Source organism: Eptesicus fuscus, chromosome 13 (genome assembly GCF_027574615.1).
Source record: "Eptesicus fuscus isolate TK198812 chromosome 13, DD_ASM_mEF_20220401, whole genome shotgun sequence".
Lineage (NCBI taxonomy): Eukaryota > Metazoa > Chordata > Mammalia > Chiroptera > Vespertilionidae > Eptesicus > Eptesicus fuscus.
In genome coordinates, this window is record NC_072485.1 from 56,372,183 (window position 1) to 56,394,949 (window position 22,767).

The 22,767-nt window shown below is 45.5% G+C and overlaps 1 protein-coding gene across 1 annotated transcript in view; it reads left to right on the forward strand.

Annotated features, from left to right (window-relative positions):
- The first annotated feature begins 19,440 nt into the window (after positions 1 to 19,440).
- The window catches only part of SLC6A5 (solute carrier family 6 member 5), a 42,870-nt gene continuing 39,543 nt past the window's right edge, over positions 19,441 to 22,767 (forward strand). Inside the window, exons 1-2 of the mRNA XM_054725220.1 lie at positions 19,441 to 19,458; positions 20,500 to 21,036. Of these exons, the coding sequence (XP_054581195.1) occupies positions 19,441 to 19,458; positions 20,500 to 21,036 (555 nt within the window). The remainder of the gene's footprint in view (positions 19,459 to 20,499; positions 21,037 to 22,767) is intronic.

The following is a 22,767-nucleotide window of genomic DNA, read 5'->3' on the forward strand; positions in this document are numbered from 1 at the left end:
CTCTGAGCTTAAAATACTACCAATTATAATCAGAGCCATCTTTCTTTTTGTTCTTCATATGCTGGGCCAGAAACATCCCTACTTCCTATCAGGTTAAAGTGATCACAAAGTCTCTTTGAATAGTTCTCTTTCCTGGAGAATAGGAAGGGAAAGAAGCAACCCAGACCAGATGGATCTAAATTGAACACACTTTTCTTGGCACTTAATTTTCCTTTCACAGAGTGCAAAAGACATTGGCAGTCTCCTGGGAATACTTCCCAAGCAATGCCTGGAGTTGTAACCATTCGACAGCCATTAACCATATTGAGCCTCACAGGGCTTAGCTCCCCACCCACCACCGAGGAACACAATCAGAAACTACCATTTACCCTGGGAAAATGCCCTGTAAGTAGAACCAACCAATCTTCCCCAATAAAAGAAGAACTTAAACATTGCTGACAACCATGCTCAGCAGAGCCTCAATCTAAAGATGCAGAGGTGAAGAAAGAGAAATATCCAAGATAGCTCCTGGAAGCAAATTTTTCCATCAGCATTCATGGGTCAAAGGCGCATCAGTGGGAGGTGGCATTCTCAGACATTGTTTCTTCTTCATGTCTCATATCCAGTCAGTTGTCAGGTCAGATCTACTCAGTGATGGGTCTTGCATCCCTCCCAATTTTTGCATCTCTACTGCCTATTTCCTAGTTCAACAAAGTGTATTGGAACCTTTGGGACTTTGTGCACAAATTCTAACTACAAATGCTTCTTACTGATTGTATGACCTCCAGCAAGTTGCTTAACCTCATTAAGTCTTGGTTGCTTACCTGTTAAAGGGGGAAACCAGTGCCTAATGCAGTGTTATTGTAAAGATTAAATGGGAGCGCACTACAAATGCTTGGGGCTGCTACCTACAAGATACTCAAAAAATATCTCTTGGGCTGATGAAAGAGAAGTGGATAGAGACTTCCAGTTAAATGTGATAGAAGTGACATGTGTGTCGGTTATCGCTTGCATAACAAACCTCCCCAAAACTTAGTTGCTCTAAAAAAAAGTCATTTTATTTGCTCACAGTTGTGTGTGTCAGTGATTTGGGCTGGGCTCAGGTGGTGGATCTTCCACTGGGATTAACCAACCTCACCCATTTGTAGTCAGTGGGTAGCTGGAGTGACTGAGGGCTGGGCTCTGCTGGGATGGTGTCGCTTCTCCATGTGGTCACTCACCATCCAGAAGGCTTGCCTTTACTTCTTCACTGGGTCGTCTTAGGATTCCTAGCAGCCAGAGAACAAAACCCAGGGCATGAGCCTCTGCTTGCTTCACATTGGCAAGTCATAGAAAGCGGCCAAGCCCAAATTCCATGTGGGAAAGGTTACACAGGATTCCTTGTGGAACATTAGTGCCACCATCTACCACAACCTCTGAAGTACATTTACCATATTTCCCAATTAGTATGATCATGTCTCTGTTGCTTTTTGTTTATAGAGGTGCTATCCAGGTCAATGGTAAATCAAAAGAGATAAAAGCGGCGTGTGCCAGTTAGTACTTGATTGTCTCATAGCTGCAAATCCACACTTCGATACTCTGCTTTGTGATGCTGAGGCCAAGATTCTGAAAATCCCTTTCACCTTGGCCAGCTGGCTCCCTGGGAAGCGCTGCTGAAGGGGAGGGTTTTACTAGAGGGACACTGACGACTGGAGGAAGAGACCAGCTCCCTCCTATTTGCTTCCAGTCTACTTGCAGTTCCTGATAGCATCACTCTGGCAGGTCTTCACCCTGGCCGAAACAGTGCCTTCCTTGAGCAACAGTTGAATCCAGTTTGCAATTTTCCCAGCACTTGCAGAATCAACTTTCCTGTGCTCCCTCAGATACCAGCACCACCTAAGCCACCCCTTCAATCCACACGCACACAGTTAAAATAGCTGTCTTGGTTTCCAAAGTCTGACAATCACACAGGGGATCCAATACCGGGTAAAAAAACAACCACAAAAACTCCATGGATGATAGCGAAAAGAGATCCCAGGTGGATAGGTTGCTTGAATTAATAGCCACAGTTGGTGACCTTCCTGTAGCCATGTTCTTTGCAGAGTGACTTTTCAGATTCTTCCACCAAGACTTGGATTCTGTTTCTGTTCCCCTTGATTCTGGGCTGGCCTTGTGATTTGTTTGGCTAATAAAATGTGATGGCAGTCACGGTCAGCCAGTTCCAGTCCCAGCCTCAAGAGGCCTTGACTCTTTTCCTTTCTCTCTCTTGGATCCTTATCTCCCCCGTGACATCTGGGCTAACCTGCTGGAGGATGAGATCATGAGGCACGCCATCCAATGGCCAGCTTCCCACCTGAGCAGGCAGAACTGCAGTGAATTGCAGGTATCTGAGGGAATCAAGCTGAGACTTGGGGGACCATCCAGCAGAGCTCAGCCCCAAATGCCAACCTTCAGAATTGTGAGCTAACTAAATGATTGTTTGTAACCATTAAATTTTAGGGTGATTTATTATGCAGAAATAGCTAACTGATACACAGGCATAGAGAACAACCAGTCCACATTGGAACAAGAGGATTGAAAGCTCACAGATGGATGTATTCAAGAAAAAAAAAAAGTGATGTTGGTAGATAAGCTAATGTGTTGGAATATGTTGAAAGAATATTTAGAGCCCTCGCTGGTTTGGCTCAGTGGATAAAGCATCGGCCTGTGGCCTGAAGGGTCCTGGGTTTGATTCCAGTCAAGGGCATGTGCCCAGGTTGCAGGCTCCATCCCAAGTGTGGGGAATGCAGTGCAGGAGGCAGTCAATCAATGATTCTCTCTCATCATTGATGTTTCTATCTCTCCCCTCTCCCTTCCTGTCTGAAATCAATAAAAATATATTTTAAAAAATAATACTTATATTCTTAGTGGAGAATTAATGATTTACTTTTAGATTAACAGAAAAATAGGCAATTTATTATTAAAAAAAGTTGTAGAAGGGAGAAAATACAATCATGTTCTACATGTCTCATCTATGAGTGATATTCCCACAGCCATAATAAAATGCTTAATATTATTTTAAGCTAAAATTATGATATAATGATGTTAAGAGGCCAGAAGGAGGGAACTGGTGTTTACATGTGTGATGGAAATTGAGGTGAAACAGGGTAGAAACTTGAATCCTCTCTTCCATAATTAGAAGTCAAGAAATAGCAGAATAATCATATTAGTTGAAAGCCAGAGATAAATATTAGAAGAAACAGCTAAAAGCTTACTTAGATGTCTCTGTGGAACAGCAACCTTAGAGGGTAGGTTGGAACAAAGGATTGCAGCTTCTTATTGCAAGCATTATGGAACTGTTTGATGTGACTTATATGTATAACAAATAAAATTCAAATTTACAAAAATGAAATGGACTTTATGGATTTCTTCTGTAGTAATTGCCAACTCACTGTAGTAAACTTGAATCCCCAAAATTGGCTTCAGCAGTCCTGACTTGGTGCTGTTTTGACTAGTGGAAATGCAGATGATAGTCATCAGGCATTCAATCCCAAATTCAATCATTATATTTTATTCTACCTCCAAAATATTGTGGCCCAGCTCTCTCTATCACCATGCCTCTCTCTGCAAGAGCTCAGGACACCATGTATCACCTAGACCACTGCATTTTCCACCTATTTTCCCTGCCTCTGATATTTCTTGTTCCCTAAAATATTCTTCACAGAGTTGCCAGAATGATCTTTGTAACAGCAGTGGCCCTGTATAAACTCAGGACCTCATACACGGCCCTTCATGCTTTGGGCTCTCCATCATTTTCCAGCTTCATCTCTTGCCATCGGTCAAGCTCGTCTCTACTTATACTTCCCACTCCTCATTTTTGTCATGCTCTGGTTTTCTGCTAAGTCTTTGAACATGTGATTTCCTCTACCTGGAATACTATTTTCTGTTTTGGCAGACCCTGTTGGCTACCTACTCAAAATTCACTCTTTACATTTTTCCTACAGAATCCTGGAAATCCTTGGTCTCAGGGAAAAGTGAGCCCAAGAACTGGTCTGGAGGTGGACATATTACCCAATTTCAACTAATTATTTGTACAAGGAAGTCAAATGAAACATCTAGAAGGATTTTCCCTACCTGATAATAGGAAGGTATGCAAGCAAAAACTCTCAACCCCAACCTCCCCTAGCTTTCTTTCCCAGAAATTGATTGTGAGGCCTGGACCTGCTATAGACCAGTGGGAGAAAGGAAAGAGATACTGACTGGAACCCAGGTTTTCTGGAAACTCTGCACCAATGCTAGAAACTCCTACCACCAGACATTTTCTTATGTAGACAAATAACACCCTTTTGCTGTGCAACAGTTGACAGGGTATTACTTGAAGCTGAAAGTATTTATGCTGGATATAGCTACCTTTCCCAAGTGAAATCCTGCTCATCCTTCAGGACTCAGCAGAGTCACCACCTGTAATACCTGTACCAGGTTAAAGAACTCTCATCCCAGACCCTAAGTTTCTATAATTTCTGTAATTATAGCATAATGATTAAAAGTACCAGCTCTGAAGCCAGACTGCCTAAATTCAGAGCCCAGCTCTACTACTTACTAGTTAGTAACTTTTGGCAAGTTATTGATCCTCTCTATGACTTAGTTTCCTCATCTATTAAGTGGGGATAAGAATCTTATTAACCTTATCTAATTGTCACAGGGATTAAATGAGTTAATGCATGTATTTTGTAATTGGTTCCTGATAATCCATTCAATAATGTTTGCTGTTATTAAAATAAGCTTCATCATATTCTATCACAATCTTTTCTAATAATAGAGAAACATGTAAATTGACTGTACCTCCATGCCCACAGCCAATCAGAGTGAGTATGCAAATTAACCCAATAAAGATGTCGGTTAATTTGCATACATACCTGGGTCCCGGGAAGCTCCTCAGCACCCAGGTCACTCCCAGCCGGCCATCCCGCAGAGGCTTTAGGCTTGGGAAGGGGCCGAGCCTGCCATCGGAGGGGCGGGGGGTGCCCGCTTCCCAAGCCTACAGCCTGGGGCAGAGGCTGTAGGCTTAGGAAGGGGCTGAGCCTGGAATCGGAGGGAAGGGGAAAAAAATCAATGGAAACATCCTCAGGTGAGGATAAAAAGGAAAAATAAAGAAAGAAATGTCATATCTTATGAAAGGCACATCTTGAAAATGCCTAAAGAAAGTTGTCATTTTTTCATGGTGAAGGGACTGGAGTCTGTGTTGATGAAAATACCTTGGTGGCTGCGGTAGCTGGCAGTGGCTGCATTAGTGGGGTGATGGGACTGGCGCCTTCCCCTGATTAGCCTGGTCGCCTCCCACAAAGGGAGGCCAGACTGCTCCAACAGGGAGCGGGCCTAAGCCATCAGTAGGACATCCCCTGAGGGCTCCCAGTCTGTGAGAGGGGGCAGGCTGGGCTGAGGGACCCCTCCCCAGTGCACAAATTTTGTGCGCCGGGCCCCTAGTAGCCTAATAGTCCTCTTCCCAGAGAGATTGTAAAGATAAAGAAGGCAGAGGCTGCATCTGTCTGGTTTATTGCTATATTCTTATGGATACTAGAGATATTGCCCTATAAATGTTAATTGAATGAATAGCATATATCATACAGTATATGAAAAGTAAACCAAGTCAAACAGTAACCCAATTGGAAAGGCTTTTTTTTTTTTTCACATTAAGCCAGTGAAGGGAGTTAAAAATAAGCAACTTAGTGCGTTCTAGAAGGCTACTGCAGGAAGAATTCCCAATGTTGGGGCAAAGGACAAAATACCCTTGTGCTCGCAAAGCCCCTGGCTAGCGAGCTTCACTCAATCAAGGAAAAAATCACTAGATCAGCCAAAAGATATTCAAAGGTCAGTTGTTGGACCACTTGTCCATAAGCCTTTTTCCTCGGCCTCTTAAGATGGAGTCTGTAATCAAAGATAGAATGTGAGAAATAACTATTAAAGCCAACCAGTTTCAGATAACCATTCCCCTAGTATCTTTCTCTGTTGATTGACCATGCTTTTTCTTGCCACTCACACTGTCAGCAAGTCAACTTCCTCTCTGTGGACCTTCAGCTCATCCTTCACTTGAGCTGGAAGCTCATGACAATGTTATTCTTTGTAGAGCATGTGTGTGTGTGTGTGTGTGTGTGTGTGTGTGTGTGTGTGTATGTAAAAGTGAGAAAGAAAGTCTAACACAAGAGTGATTGCACACAAGTATCTTCTGGTGATTGTGCAATTTTATTCATGTGTGCTGACAGGTAAAATGGGAAAATACTCCCTGGTCTTCAGAAAACTTCTAGCATTGATCCTCATGGTAATTTACTTTTTTATCTCTTTCCTTTCCCTTTACCTTAAACAATTATGGCATTTTTCTTTGCAGAGCTCAGTAATTGGAAAACTGGTTTACAAATATTGGCCACTTTTCTTCTCTAAAGATTTTTTAAATAACTTGTAGAGCTGAGGGAAAGAGAAGAGAAAGGGGGAAAGGTATGCATTTTAGTGAGATCCAGAAGGATGAAAATTTTTATTTAATATTCCCACTTACTACTTTGCAGGAAGAATTTGAAGAAGGGAACTGGAATTTAATTCTTTGGATAACACAGGTCTGGAGCCATATGCAGAATTTACCTTTAAAAATATTTGTAGACTCTGTATCAATCAGACTTTAAGCCACAGTAGTGGGAGGATGTCAGTTCCAGAGATCACTCCATAACAGAGAAATAGCAGCAATAAAAACATCAGTGACAGCTCACTTCTAGGTATCAAAATCTGTTTTAGTTTCCTGTAGCTGTTGGAGTTATTGGAAGAATTAAACTATTTAATACACAAAAAGCCCTTAAAACAGTGCTTTAAAACAATTTTTTTTTTGTTTTCATGTTATCATTATTATGGGCTTTGAAATATTTTTAGGAAATAATATTTTGTGGTGGTCCTTCAATAGGGGTCCATGGATGTTCTGGGGAATTTGTATGTAAAATTTGGTGAATATGTGTAGTTGTGTATTAGTTTGCTAGGGCTGCTATAATGAAGTACCAGAGACTGGGTGGCTTAAACAACAGAAATTTGTTGTCTCACAGTTCTAGAGGGTAAAGTTTGAAATCAGAGCATTGGCAGGATTGGTCTAGTCTGAGGGTAGTAGAGAAAAATGTCTCATTGGTTTTCCAGTCAATAAGGGTGACAGGGAATCCCCTTAAGTTAGTTGCATGGGGACTGCCTCAGTTTGACAAAAGGCCCTTGCACCCACCAGGTGGGCTCAGATTGATGTATAGAAATCCAGTATGTTAGTTAGAGCAGTCTAAGCTGCTGTAACAAAGAAACCCCAAATGACAGCAGCTTAAACTAGATAAGAATTTCTTTGTCATTTATACCATAGTTAAGAGATAAGAGGTGCTATGCTGGTAGGCAGCTCTGCCATTCCTAACATGTGGTTCTTCCTTGTCGGGTCTCGCCCTTCCAGCCAACAAGAAGGACAACCACTTGCTCAGCAGGAAAGGAGAGCATTTGCTCAAGCTTCTTAAGGCATTTGCTCATTCATATCCCATTGGCCAGAATGGAGTGACCAAGGGCTCACCAAGCTGTGAACAAGGTTTGTGATTGTCATCTTTAAATGGATTGCCAGTGCTTAGCTAGACACTCACCTATTATGGAAGAAGAAGAGAACAAATAGTGGGGAAGACAGCTAGTACAGTGGTCGATAAACTCATTAGTCAACAGAGCCAAGTATCAACAGTACAATGATTGAAATTTCTTTTGAGAGCCAAATTTTTTAAACTTAAACTTCTTCTAATGCCACTTCTTCAAAATAGACTCGCCCAGACCGTGGTATTTTGTGGAAGAGCCACATTCAAGGGGCCAAAGAGCCGCATGTGGCTCGCGAGCCGCAGTTTGCCGACCACGGAGCTTGTACATCAAACTCATGGGATCTTTTTTTCCATTCTGGGCCTATCAATGGAAAACTCATGGGCTCCATTCCTTAGGGAAGTGACCTTCCTTTTTTTTTTTTTTTTTATAATTCATTTCTGGTTTATTATTTCTGTTTCAAAGCACCTCTAGTTTAATATCAAGAGAGTGATACAAGGCCCAAATACAATGAAGGAATACATGCCCTCACTAATACTAATGACAATGCTCTTTCAACACGTGCCTGTTGAATGCAATGGGGATTTAACAAATTTAACTACTAAAAAAACCCACAGTGAGTCTCGTATCCCTATACAACCTAGTTGCGAATTGAATATTTATAATGCTTCCAACAGTTAAACCTGAAGTTCAATACCAAACTCACATGTTGGTAGCCCTCAGTAGGTTATCTACATTATTAGCAACCATTCAGAACAAATCATTCATTAAAACGACATTGATTTGCCCTATCTGGTTTGGCTCAGTGGATAGAGCATCGGCCTGTGGACTGAGGGGTCCCAGGTTCAATTCTGGTCAAGGGCACATGCCCAGATTGCAGACTCGTTCCCCGGGGGGGGGGCATGCAGGAGGCAGCTGATCAATGATTATCTCTCATCATTGATGTTTCTATCTCTCTCTCCCTCTCCCATCCTCTCTGAAATCAATAAATACATATTTTAAAAAAAATAACCTACATTGATTTAAGGCTCATGCAAGTAATACAGAGCCCCAAACTAAATGGTTAAACATATGAACTACTTGTACTGTTATCTATTATTATATTATTTCAGAACTATTAAGTTGTTTCTTAGCAAATAAACCCTTTACAGGCAAAATTCACCTCATTTGAGGTTAACCCAGAAGTTCAACAACGATCAGAAAGTCCACAGTCTTATTGGCAAAACTGATAAACAGTGTCTCCAAGTCACTATGTTCAAGGTTAAGAGCGATGCATATTCCATTTTTACATTTCACTGAAATGTTTAACTCATGTTTAATTCATGGTTTTAAATATCTAGGTTTTCATTCCTCCAAACTGTTTGAAGACATGGTGTGCCACAGACTCAAAAATTCTATTTCTCCCTCTATTTTCTTCAAACAGAAATCTTTCTTAAGTGTCCACATGCTCTAGAAGGGGAATCTTTCAGAGGTGGCCAGTTCTTTGGGATAGTCTGATGCCGTCAGACCTCTGAAGCAAAGGAAGGGGGAAGAAAGAAAAGCTGAAAAAAGGTTTATCTGGTAAGTTTTACATTAACCATTACAAGCTAGGTAGTATAAGAATATGGCTTTTTGGCCCAGCCAGCATGGCTCAGTGGTTGAGCACCGCCCTATGAACCAGGAGGTCACGGTTCGACTCCCAGTCAAGGCACAAGCTCGGGTTGCAGGCTCCATTTCTAGTGGGGGATGTGCAGGTGGCAGCCGATCAATGATTCTCTTCCATCTAGATCAAGCATGTCAAACTTGCAGCCAGCAGCTGCATGCAGCCCCCAACGAAAATTTTCGCAGCCCAGACAATATAACGGTATGTAAGAAACATTTTAATAAAAATTTCATAACTTAATTTTTACAATATCCTGTTATACATAATCTATATATATAAAAGCCTAAGTGACCGTCATGACTGAACGACCGGAACAAGCAGAATGACCGGTCGCTATAACACACATTGACCACCAGGGGGCAGATGCTCAACACAGGAGCTGCCTCCTGGTGGTCAGAGCACTCCCACAGCAGGAGTGCTGTTCAGCTGATGGACTCGTTCGGTGGCCCACCAGCCCAGCAGCAGCCACTCACTTCCTGCAGGTCCAATCTCTGGAGAACAGGCCAGGCACCTGCACTGCCTGCAGGATCCAGACAGCTCCGCTGGCCTCCTGGAAGTCAGCCTCGGGCACTGCAGCAGCCGCTTCCCCTTCCTAGATGCTCTGCAAGGAAGAAATGATATAAAAGCGGCCACCAGGTTGCTCCTGACAACTTGCATGAACACCAGCAGGATGGATCTGGATCCCGGGCCCACAAGGGCATCTCACTGCCCACCCAGAGGGCCGCTGTGTCCCGGCCTTCTCCCCACCCCACTCGGGACCCCACCCGTGCACGAATTCATGCACCAGGCCTCTAGTTATTAATAACGAACTACAACGCTTGCTAATGACTGATTACTATAGTCGTGTTGCATTCGTTTCCCTTACGCGCCTTACACGCAGGTACACCATTTCTCTCCACTAATACTAGCAACGAATATTTTAGCAGCTGATTGCCAGGTCATTAGTCTTGGACTGACTTGTTTGGTGTGCACAACAGGAAATATTTCGCTTTTGGAGGACAAGAAAAATAGGTTTATTTGCATTATGCTTATTAATTTGTGCAGTTATTCAGTGTCTGGTAAGTTAATGTTCAAGAAAAAATATTAATTTTTATTAAAATGTTCTATTATTTTATGTTAATGATTACTCATTTATTTCAGCCCTTTGTATTCAGCATGTCTCTATCGAAATAAACCTACTTTTCTATGAAAATTGAAGTTTTTGGTTTTTTGCAGCCCACATAAACGTAAACCTTGTCTATTTGGCCCATGTTAGCCTTTGAGTTCGACATACGTGATCTAGATCCATAGGGGGGAAAACTGAAAACTGGAACTTAATTCAATTAGAGCAAATTTATTCATTCTTATTCATGATTCTCGGGAAATAGTGATTGAAAATATTTGAAAAATAAGAGAGAAAGTTGACCTTCCTCAGGCATCTTTGCAGTGTCTTGGTTTTTCTCTCTGACCTCTCCAAAATCCAGAAATGTCCTGTTCTCTTCTGGCGAGGCAGATCTCTACACCACAATAGCCTGTGGTATAGCACTGTCTCCCTTTCTTCACTAATTAGTCTTCTCATTTCTGGGTACTGAAAGTGTCTTCTAGATATAAGGAGGAAAGCAATATATTAAACTTAACACCAGGGTGCTAATGTGTAATTAGTAGTTATTTGAGGAGTATGTTGTTTTTGTTTGTTTTTTAAGAACTTGGTTATGATACTAAATGAATTTTGAATTGGTGGAATTTCAAAGGGGGGTGGGGTGGGAGAATTCTGACATGTTTTCCACATGGTACGTCAGAGGTACCTGAGGGGGCCTGAACTCTGATTGCCCACAGTGGAGCTCACTCATTAACAGTCTCTTTATTGATTCTTCTCCTGTCCCTGTCTGGGAACCCAGAACTCTGAGTGGCATGTCTTCTACAACCTGAGAATCTGAAAGCATGCGACAAATGGACAGACAGCGCCCAAGACTCAGAGACAGCATCTTGATGCTGTGGGCAGCCTGGGCTTCAGCCCACCTTGAGGTTAGCTCCATTTGACCTTGACCTAGCCATTACTTCATACCTTGAGTTTTAGCTAATTTTGAGTTGGGTTTCTGTCCATTGCAATTGAAAGAGTCCTGGTGGGATAATGTTTATTTTCTTCTTTTTGCTTATGTTTTTCTATAATGAAAAAAAAAAACACACACCACATTTTAATGCCACATATGGCAGAATAATGTTCTAAAGGAAATGTCTTTAATAGTGTCACCTTGAATAGCCGATGCGGGGGCACAGTGTACCTTTTTCTCTTAATATCAGTGAAACCAGGCCTTCATGAAACAATGGGATCATTGAACCATGAGTCGTCACAGACAATCACACTCTCCAAATGCTCCCACAGTGGTGAATGACAGAGGGTCTTGCCTTTGTCAGCTCCACCAATCACCCAGACTCGTAGAATGGTTTGAATGTAGCTTCTCATTTGGCCCCAAAGCTGTGCCCAAGTTAATGACTTGGAAAAACATGTCATCATCCATATAATCTGCAGAAACCAGAGAGCACCCTGAATCAGGTGCTGCCACTGCAGAGGAATCGTTCACAAATCCTGCACACATTTTGACAGTGTTTGCATTATTTCTCACAACTGTTTAATTAAATCCTGTGTAAACAGACGGGCTTATTTGTTTGGTCCTAATAGTTGGAAAATTTGGATATTGTGCATAGTGACATTTACAAATATTTGTATTTACCAAGTAATATTCTTTTAATTTAAAAAAATTCCTTTATGCTAAAGAGAAAGCATATTTAGCCTTTATGGAAACATATTTATTCTCGTGGCTTTTTATAGCCAGAGGCAGTCACAGATTGCTGGGCATCGCTGGAAGGAGGGATGGAAACAAAGCACAGAGCGCTGGCAGCCTCGGCTTAGAGTTTGGGTGCATCTTCACATACAGCTCCATGTCTGCATTTCAGGCAGACATGAAAAGAAAACAGGTCCAGATAAAATGGACCCAATTCTCAAATATGTGCAATTCTTTTAAATACTAATTCCGTATTTAGGAACCTATGCTAAGAATCCAAATTAAAGATGTGATCAAAGATAAATGTAGATAGGTGTAGACCTGTAATGCAGTACTATTTGTAAGAAATACTTGAAACAATCCAAATGTAAAATAATTGTTTATTGGTTAAATTGTGGAGTATTCCTGCTATGAAAATCTGTGCAGCAATTAAACATAATGCAGGTTTCAGGACAATGGGGCAGATCTGTATCAACAATATAAGTGAAAAATGCAGATTACAAATGACTATGAGCAGCATGATACCCGTTTTGTAAAAACAAAAAGCTACATCTCTGTGCACATGAACGTCTAGAAGGCCTTACACCAAAATGTTAATAGGATATGTTTTGGAGTGGTGGAATAAGTTAAGTGCCTCAAAACACTGCTAATAAGTGGCAGAACTTGCATTCAAACTCTTGACTTATGTCTAATTTAAAAGCCCTATTTCCACTATCTCATGTTACCTAAAACCAGGAAGATATTTACACTGAAAACAGAAAAACTCTGAAATAGAATTCAGACCCTAATAGATTATGTTAAAATATTTCTACGCTCTAATGGTTACATCTCAGGAGACAGCTATCATCATGATTAGTTAACTCTGGGTTGTCTATCAAAGACAGTGGAGTGGGCTAGCCATTGTTTGATATGGTCTCATCCTGTATTGAATGCTGCAGAGACTAGAACCAACAGTACCAAATTTGGTGTCAATGTCTATAGCCCCTTAGGCCCAATTTACAAGGGTATCAGCCTGTGACAAAATCATAAGATCCTGAAATTTATCTGTGCTGCCTGGCAGTTTTTAATGGTATAAAGGGTCTTGAATTTTCAAGGTCCCACTTCCTGGATCATTGTCCTTGTCATTGTGTTTTTCTGAACCTTGTTCAGATCCGACTCAATAGCATTGGTTAACTCCATCAACTGCTTATATAGTGAAGCTTCCCAACATCTGTTCTGCTCTACTTGTGGGAATTTCTGCTAGGTTTGCATGATGTTGAACTCAGTATCAGAAAGCCAGGGGGAAAGGGGCATTCAAGAAAAAAAAAGAAAGGAGAGAATCTTCTTTATGAACACTGTAGACATAAAATATCAATTTTCTTATACCCCATGTATTAGATATCTCTTGTTACCAATAAGGAATATATTTGAGACCTAATTTCTCTTTCAGAGTTGGTATCTCCCATTGGGGTTTGGGAAATTTGAGAAGATGGATAAACAGAAGACTTAAACATAGAAAGAAATTACTAAGTAGTTATGCCTAACATTTGCAACTAGTAAAGCAGAGCTACCCAAAGAATGATAAGAAAAGAAAGCAGAGGAAAGAGGTGAATGTGTTGTTTATCAGAAAAGCATCAATGTTCTCATTATGGAAAAATTCGAAATCAGAAATCTTCAGTTTAGTATAATTTTGGTTCATTTTATAGTTTAATGCATATAACAAGAATGGGGGTGAGGGAGCAGAGCATGGTTATATTTTCAAGGCTTTGTCCTGTAAAGGTCTTGATCAGACCCTGGTTGCAGCCCAGCAGAGCTTGTAACACCGGGGCTTTAGAAAGGAAGGTTAGACAAATATTGGGACCTTGAATCCTTAATTAACTGACTTTTTTTTTTTTTTTTTCCTGAGCTCTACTCTTCAGAGAAAGACTTCCTAATTAAACTACTCTGTTTGGTGAATGTCCTCATTAATTAAAGTAGTAGGTTCTAGTGATAAGTTTTTTCTTTTTATTTGTTTTACATAAATTTATAAATACGATCATTACAGTCATTTTATTAAAGTGCAGTCTTTCCCTCGCTTTTTCTTTTTTTGTTTAGATCTTCCCCTCCTTCACCTTTCCTCTCCACCCACACCAATGCCCATACTGCTCACCAATAATTCCAGGTGCTACCTAATGTGTGTGCTTCCACTCTTTATTGGATCTCTTTCTCACACACACAATATACACACACACCCTGGAATCATATTATACACACTTTAATGCATCTGGCTTGTCTTATTCAGTATTTCATTAAAATCTGTCCAAGCCAACTTTATGGCTCTAAATCAGGGGTGGGAACCTTTTTTTCTGCCAAGGGCCATTTGGATATTTATAACATCATTCACGGGTCATACAAAATTATCAACTTAAAAATTAGCCTGCTCTATTTGGTCAAACATTTAATTAACTCACCCCTATTGCCTTGGCAGGGCCAGACCACCCCTGCTCCAAATTATTCTTTTAGCAGCTGCAGATCATCCCATGCTTTAGATATACTACTGACCGAATATGGACCTAATATATACCTAGGCTTTCATTTATCAACTATGCCATAATAAACATTTTTGCACAGTGCCACTGGGATAGATTCCTAAAAGTGGGACTGCTGGATCAAATGATAGCATAGTTCTTTTCTCTCTTTCTTTTTTAAGGAAGAAATGCTGTTAGACTGTTTCTAACTTACAAGTGACCTTGCAGACTCCGTTTCCCTCTCTGAACCTCTGTTTTCTCCTAAAGCAGATGACCTTGACTGTCTTTTGCAGCTTATTCTAAACGTCTCTGCTTCTGCGCCTGCACCCACTGTCCTGTGTTTTGCTGCAGTGAAGTGAGGATCATCACTACTGCTGACTCAGGGACACGCATCCTGCCTGTCTCAGTCTTGGGATTTTGGATTTTCTGCACGCAGACTAAGTACTAAGCTGAATCACTGATTTCCAAGTATGAACTCTTCTGAAATGCTATGGTGAGGGAAGCTTGCCTCGATTAGCTTGTCTCCCTGAAACCAGGGTTCAGATGAGAACTGGAAAATGCAGCTGATTGCAAAGCTCCAAGCTTCTGTCGTTTATGCTTAGGTTTACCTTGATCTAAACAAAAGATACCTGAGAACACACTCATAGCAGCCTCTGTGTTTGAGCACTTTTTCAGAATGCTCCCTATTTTCTTTTAATGAACATGCATACTTGATTATTGCCTGACCAAACCACTGAATGAGGAGGAGAAATGTTGCACAATGAGTATCTACTTGTTAAGGCTTTCTATTTTGTGCATGTCTCCCCATATTAAACCTTCTGGACCAAGGAGAAAGAACTGTTTTATTTGCTAAATCTGAGGAGCTTTGAACAGATGATTCTCCAAGACTGAATAATAACGTTTGCTTATGGAAAGCATATTAGGCAGGCAGCCAGCCTAAGTCTAGGCACTTTACATACATACATATCTCATTCAATCCTTGAACAACCTTGGAGGTAACATGAGATAGTGGAAATAGGGTTAATCTTCTTCTCATCCTCATTTTATAGATCAAGAATGTCCCTTGTGGTCGCAGAGCTAGGGGGTGGTGTGCTGCAGAACCCACGTGCTCAGTAGGAAACGACACTGCAGTGGAACTGGGCAGTGGTGGGTAAGTGGGACAAAAATACTGCATGGCTTCTTGGCAATGCCACCCTCACCCCACACAGTGGCCTCGCATCCATTAGCTGTAGAGATTTTAGGTGTTTATGGCTCCCACATCAAAACCATCTGAGTACCCGCACAGGTGCTCACATTAAATCCAATGGGTGGGATGGAATGGAATCAACAGAGGCCTGGGCTCAAATGCTGACTCTGGGCTGACCTTAGGCAGGTTTCCTCGCTTTTCTGTCAACCTGGCCCTGCAGCTCTTTCTCGACTGCTGCAAGCGCCCACTCACACCAGAGCAGGAGTTGGTCAAGTACCTTTTCCTCTCCTTCCTCTCCCCTTCCCTGGTGCGCAGGAGGGCAGCATCTTGAATGCCAAAGTCCGCCCTTCAGGCCCTCTCCTGCTCCCCCGCCTCTTACCGCTCTCCTCTCCTGTCTTGGGACAGACACTGGCGTCAGGGCTGCCACTCATGATGGCCTGTTTTTCCAGAGACTACCTCTTCCCCCTCCATACTGCGGGGTGGACACGGGTTTTCAAAAATAGCTATTTATTTGCTTATCTACAAAGGGGGTGGGAGGGAATGATCGAGGGCAAAATCAATTACTATTTTTCATCTTTGACAAAGTAATTAAGGCCATAGTGACTGCTAATTCCGCCCGAATGGCTGCGCCGTGATGGATGCGGATTTACGGCCTCCTCGGCGGCGGCGGCAGTGGTGCACCGGCCGGGCGGATTATCACTCCTAACAGGCGGCCGTGGAGGGCGGGGGCGGGGGCGGGGGCGGGGGCGGGGGCCCGCATCCGGAGGACTTGAGCCTTTTATTCTAATTCTTTTCTTTAACACTGCGGCTCCGTCCTTGGCACTCACCGAGCACGGACTCACAGCCCCGTGCATGAGCGGTCCCTGGCCTCCCCCCGCAGCACGCCCACTCCAGCCCTCCAACCCTACCCTGCAGCCGGCTGGTGCCCGTCCCTCCGCCCCCGCTTGGGATTCAGAACGACCTTCCTAGGGCTGCGGGCTCTAGACCCTCCCACCACTCTCCTTGTGGCCCCTCCTTTCTAGAACCTTGCGGCTGGACGCGGGGGAGGTAGGGAGCCAAAGCTGAGCTTCTGCCAAAGCCCTCCCCTTCCCCAGGCGGCTGCGTTCCTCCTGCGTCAACCACGTCTGACCGGCCAGATGCACGGCGGGCCTCACGCAGGAACCCAAGTGCGCACTTGGCTGGGGAGGGCCCGCAGGCTAAACGTCAGGCCTGGGGACTGAGGGAGGGGGGAGTGGCGTCACTCGGACCCAGAGTCGCTGCTGGGGGCGTTCTCCCTGTTCCGGGGGCGCTGGCCTGGGACATCTGTGCGCCCAGAACGTGGACGTGCTGGGTGGAAGCCCAACGACCAGGCGGCATTTTGCGGGAGTGGCTCAGATGCAAATTGAGGGAACTGGCCAGAACTTTTCCTAGTCGTGACTGGTGGAAGTTGGTCCAGGGCCCGCGGAGCTTTGGAGGGGGTGCGCCTCGTGACGCAGAAGCCAGGGCTGCTGGGCCGCCCCTTCAAGTTCTCGCATCCTGGTTTGGCTCCAAGAAAACTGGGGTCTGTTTTGAACGAAGCCCCTCTCCCCAGGTTTCCCCGTGGCTCCCAGAGTCCAGGGTGGTTCCCAGCGCCCACCGAGTGAGTCCAAGCTCGCGCCCCAGGGCTTCTTGGCTCCGCCTGCCGTCCTGACAGTCCTCAGCCCAAACCCGCCAGGCCCACCCTGTCTCTTTCACTTGCCTGGTTTCCTTCGGAGCGGAGCGGGCCTCCAGGGAGAATTGGGTGCTTCTCTCCCCGCCCGGCCCAGCCCTGTGAAAGGGGTTGGGAGATTTTTCTAGGGTCAGAGGAGATTTCATGAGTTTCCGTTTCCCCAGCTTTAAAACTGGGAGTTTCTCAAAGGTTGCTGTCAATGCTAAAAGAGCTAATTCATGGAAAGCTCTTGCACAGTGGTTCAATGTTGAGAACTTAGTAAATGTTAACTCAAAACTACCATAAACGCGGCCTGGAACCCGCCAGGCAGCTCTCAAGGAGGGTCTCTTCGGGGAACCTGTCCTCCTTCAATATCGGTGCGGACCTTGGATCCCCAGGCTTCTTCCATCAGAGGGCCCAGCGGGGAGCCTGGGAGCAGGGCGTGGGAACGCCAGCGCGCCGCTGGAAGGTGGCGGGAGGGGCCTCCACGGCGCCCCAGGCACCCACCACAATCTGCCGCAGCAGCTTTCGCCCGCCCCGCGGCATTGCCCTCCCGCTGCGTGGGGGCGGTCCAGCCGGTGCAACCGCGCCGACCCCCCCCCCTCCCCTGAGGCGGCGGGTGGGGATGCTGGCCTGGCCACGGGGAAGGGACTGAGTGCTTTCTGTAGCTCCCCATCCCGGAGGCCAGGGGTTACCCGAACCAGGCCCCCAGGAAGGAGGGAGGGGAAGCGGTTTACCTACGAATCCCCTTCCAGTCTCCAAACTACACCTTCTTTGTAAAGGTATTTTTGCACCCAAAGGAAAGTCCCTCTTTTTTATCGCCACGGCCACCCCCCACCCCCGCCGGAGTAGGGCAGCACACCTTCCCATGGCTTGGGGGATGGCCAGCCCTGCCAGCTGGCTGTGGGGGATCCTGGTTCTGAGGGTGTCTAAGACCTCACGCTTCCAAACCAGGCCTAGCTGCGGTGAGTTTTTATTGAGAGCGCTAAGAAGAAAACATGAGTCTCCTTTGACTTTGAAAGTGACCTAAGAACCAGGTCGGTGTTGGAGATGCTTCCCTTTTTATTTCTCTAAAATAGTTTTCAGAGGAGCTTAACAAATACATTGAGGGCAATCGTAATTTTACCCAGGGATTTCTGTTGTGTCAATAGAGATAAAATAGGAATGCAAATGGTAGACCTCAATTTTTAAGCGAAAGTCCAGGATCCCTCTAACACTGGTCGTCTGGAAGGGTAGGGCTGTGAGACTCTAAGTCCCCATACACGCAGGTGGGCACAACACCCTTACCCAAGCAGCACCCCTGTGCGGCAGCCATGGCAGAGCTGTGGTGCCACGAGCAGACCCTCCATCGTTTGGGGGGTAATATTGTGGAATCCGCTGCTTGCAGATTTGGAGAGGCAGCTACGGATGTAGTAGCAGAGAGGGATGGAAACATGACGGTGATTTAACTCCTTCCCCCGCGCCCACCTCGGCAGCCCAATCCGCTCTGCGCCTCGCCTTGGGTGCAGTGGGACGTGTCCTTCCCATGTTTTCCTTAATTAGGGAGAGGCAAACTTCTGTCATCTCCTCCCGCTGGCTTCGGTTTAGTAATCAGACCCACATGAGTCACGCTGAACACGCAGCCCCCCTCCCTCCCGAGTGACAGCAACGGGCCAGCGTACTCACGGCTGTTGTCCCTTTAAAACTCGAATCCATGGGGGTAATGATTTATCAAACTTGTATTATCAAGAAAATGTCAAACGAAGGGCACCTTGCTTTGCACTGACGCAAACCTCGCCTTTCCTAAGGAGATATAGAAAGCGCCTCTCTAGCTGGAATCAAAGCCAGTCTTGTCAGTAGCTGGTTTCACGCTCTCTACCTATTCAATCTGCTGCCGGTGTCAGACATGGTGAGTGTTTGCTTTTTTGTTGTTCTTTTAAGAGAGGGGGCTGCGGGGTTAGGAGGAGCAGATTCGTTTTTGAATGCTTCTTTTTGAAATGTTCTGTACATTTTGGAAGAAGGAGGGAGGACGGTTGTCACAGCCGTAGTATTTGCACTTGTGGTCCAAGAGGTTTCTGAAGGTATGGAGCGGAGAGGTTGGCTGGGTCACCTACCCTGCGGATTCTCAGCACTGTCCTCGGTGCTGAAATCAGATGCCGGTGGGAGGCTAGTGGCTCTGGGTCCTAGAGGCTGAGATAAGCATGCTTGCTGGAGTCAAGGTACTTTAGATTGGTGCAAATTAAGGAGTTCTGCTGTGTGCACTTGTGCAAGAAGACTCGATGAGAGGTGTGTGGATGAGCTGACGATAATACGATTATTCTCACAGTATCATAGTAATTCCTGGTACTAATGTTTAGGAAACCTCGAAAGATAACGAGAAGGAAGAAAGCAGACGGAAAAACCACCGCTGGTAGTTCTTTTAATTTGAACCTCAGTTGGGAGAAAGCAAATGAAAATCAATCATGAGTTTTGGTCCCCACGCAGGTGTAGGGCCATGAAGGATATCAGACTTCTGTGAATAGGTATTCTGGGTTGGAGGCGGGCACTTTGCATGTTCTTTTACATGTCTGGGAATCTGGGAGTAAATGTAGATTGTGTAAGATAACAAACCTGGTTACCGTCTAGTGTTTTAAGTGTGGTTTGTCAATGTTGTTGGGTTGTTGTTGCTATCCCTGCCTTTGCTACCTGGCGGGCAGGGGTGGATTTTGGATCACTGGGATTCGCACAGACGATTTGGCCTGAAATCCTCGCAGGTGCCAGGGCATCAGCTTTGTGGCCACAGCTTGTCTATCGCTTATGGGAAGAAAAAAAAAAAGAGGCAATGTGCATTGTTGAATGACAAAGGAAATGGGGCGGAAAATTAAAGAATCTTTCTACAATGGCGATGGGGACATGGGCACCCTACAGCCGTGATGTGAAATCCAAAGAGGGCGGGGAGCTCGTGACTGTAGGGCTATTTCCACCCTCCCCTTGACACTCCAAAAAACCCAGTTCTGCCTCTTTTCCTAGTTCCACTCCGCCAGGGAGGAGAATGTTAGCTTCCTTATGTCATCTGGTTATTGACCCGACAGGCAAATTGAAAAATACTGACTGCAGTTTTTCTTGGAAAAGGAAAGAAAAATCCGGATTTCAATTTGTTCCTTAGATCTTGTGTTTGGACCTGAGCTGTGAACATCTCTAGATGTAGACACAGGTTAATTTCAAAGCTGCCTTGATTTTTTTTTTCTTCTTTTTGCACGAATTTCACGTTGTATTTGCAGGATTGCGGTGCTCCCAAGGAAATGAACAAACAACCAGCCAACAGCCTTGAGGCGGCGGCGGTGCTGGGCCACCACGAGGGTTCCTGCGCGCCCAGGACCAGCCCGGAGCAGGACCTTCCCGCAGCCTCAGCCACGCCGCCCAGTGTGCCCCGGTCGGCTTCCACCGGCGCCCAAACTTTCCAGTCCCTCGATGCACGAGCCTGTGAGGCTGAACGCCAGGGGCTGGGGGCTTGCAAACTCAGTAGCCCGAGGCCGAGGCCGCCAGCCCCCTCCGCGGCTCTGCGGGATTTGAGCGAGACTCATGGCGCGCAGGCTGCCCCTCCTGGGGGCGCAGGGCCGGGCAACGCGATGCATTGTAAGATTCCGGCCCTTCGGGGCCCGGAGGAGGATGCGGACGTGAGTGTGGGCAAGGGCACCCTGGAGCGGAACAATACCCCAGCCGTGGGCTGGGTGAATATGAGCCAGAGCACCGTGGTGCTGGGCACGGATGGAATCACGTCTGTGCTGCCTGGCAGCGTGGCGACCACTGCCGCCCAGGTAAGCAGGTTGCTCTCGGCCCGCGCAGCCTCCCGCTCCCCAGGCGCGCGAGGGGAGCGGGCAGTGGCGGGTGCACGTGTGCTGATGCGGAGACTGGTTGGCAGTGTCAGGTAATGGGGTGCTGACGGCAGCTTTGGGGCTTCGGAAGCTCGCACTGCGCTGGGGTCTCCAGTTCAGGGCAGGGGGGCTGTAGTGACCCGGCCCGAGGGATAGACCTCAGGACCTGCCGCTCCCTGTCCCTTCCCAGCCTCAGTGGGAGCAGAAACCGGGTGCAGCCTGCTTCAGCAATTGAGGCAGATAGATTCCTACCCCCTTACGAAGACAACCCCCACTTGCCAATAACTGGGTCTTTAATTATTTTTCTTAATTAAAAAAGAAGAAACACCCAGAGGAAATACTCGTTTAAGTGTTGTAGCCTTTTCACTGTGAGTTACCCTTTATCACGTGAGAACTCGTTTGATGGGAGTTGGGTTTACGGGAGCCTGCTCCCGAAACTTAAGTTTCAAGGCTTTCCCAAAAATAAGTAAAATAAAATAAATCTGGTACCTAATGTTGTCATCCTAATTTTGTATGCCCCAGCCCTCCATTCAATTGTATAAGCTTCAGGCTCCACAAACCTGGAACCAGCTCTGCATTTGATCCTTGATGCTCAACCAGAGGCATGAAAAACCCACAGAGCAAACCCCAATCGTGGGTGAAAGATAAGCAACTATTACCGGTGGTCCCTTCTCCCACATAGGCTTCGTCTTCTTCCACTTTCCCCCAGTCTCTCCCCTTCCTCTGCTCTCTTCTTTGCTCTGTCCCATTCCACCTACTTCAGCTCGTCCCTTCCTGCCTTTCTACTATCTCCTCTCCTCCCTGGGCTCAAGGGCTAGCTAGGCATGTATGCAGTGGTGGGTGCCTAAGCCAGAACAGCCATCGGGATGAGATTTTGGATTTATATAGCCCTTCTGTTTGTAGTCACTCTAGTGTTGGTTCTCGTTCTCTCTCTCTCTCTCTCTCTCTCTCTCTCTCTCTCTCTCTCTCTCACACACACACACACACACACACACACACTTATCCACAGACCCATGCAGCAGGAGCTCAGCTGTTAGAGTAACTAGAAATGAACAAACACTTTGGCTCTTCCACCCTGTCCTTGTTGTTGTTTTTTTTGGTTTTTTTTTTGGGGGGGCACTTCTGGAGTGTTCATCTCTGTGTATTAACTGCTTCTGACAGCATGTGCCCACCGGTGTAACCCCAGATGGAGGCAGAATTTTGTTTCTCGTGTCTTCTTAACCTCCGCACTGCGGCAAAAGCCGCCGGAACTCCCACCCTGCTAGCTCTGGAAGAATGGGAGGTGGAGGTGGGGGTGGGGCTGGTACGTGTGGGGAGGAATGTAGGGGGATGTTAAAGACGTTCAGTGTAGATCAAGCCCTGCATTTGCCTATTTTTAGCTCTGCCCATCTTTTTGTGGTTGCCTTTCTGACACCTACCTCAGCCTGCCTTTCTCCCCACGACTTCCTCTCCTCCGGACAGCTGCTTTTTCATCCTCCTTGGTCTGTGGACCAGGGTGGGACATCCTGGGTTGCTAGGATAGAGGTGGATGGTGACTGAGGAGATGAAAGCCATGCAGTGGCTGGGTCCTAGAAGCTTTATGGGGTGTCTGGTGTCCTGAACATTTTCAGAGTTTTAGTTGAGGTGACTTTTTCTGCTTAGTAGTTAGACATTCCAGAATCAGGTATGCCCCCC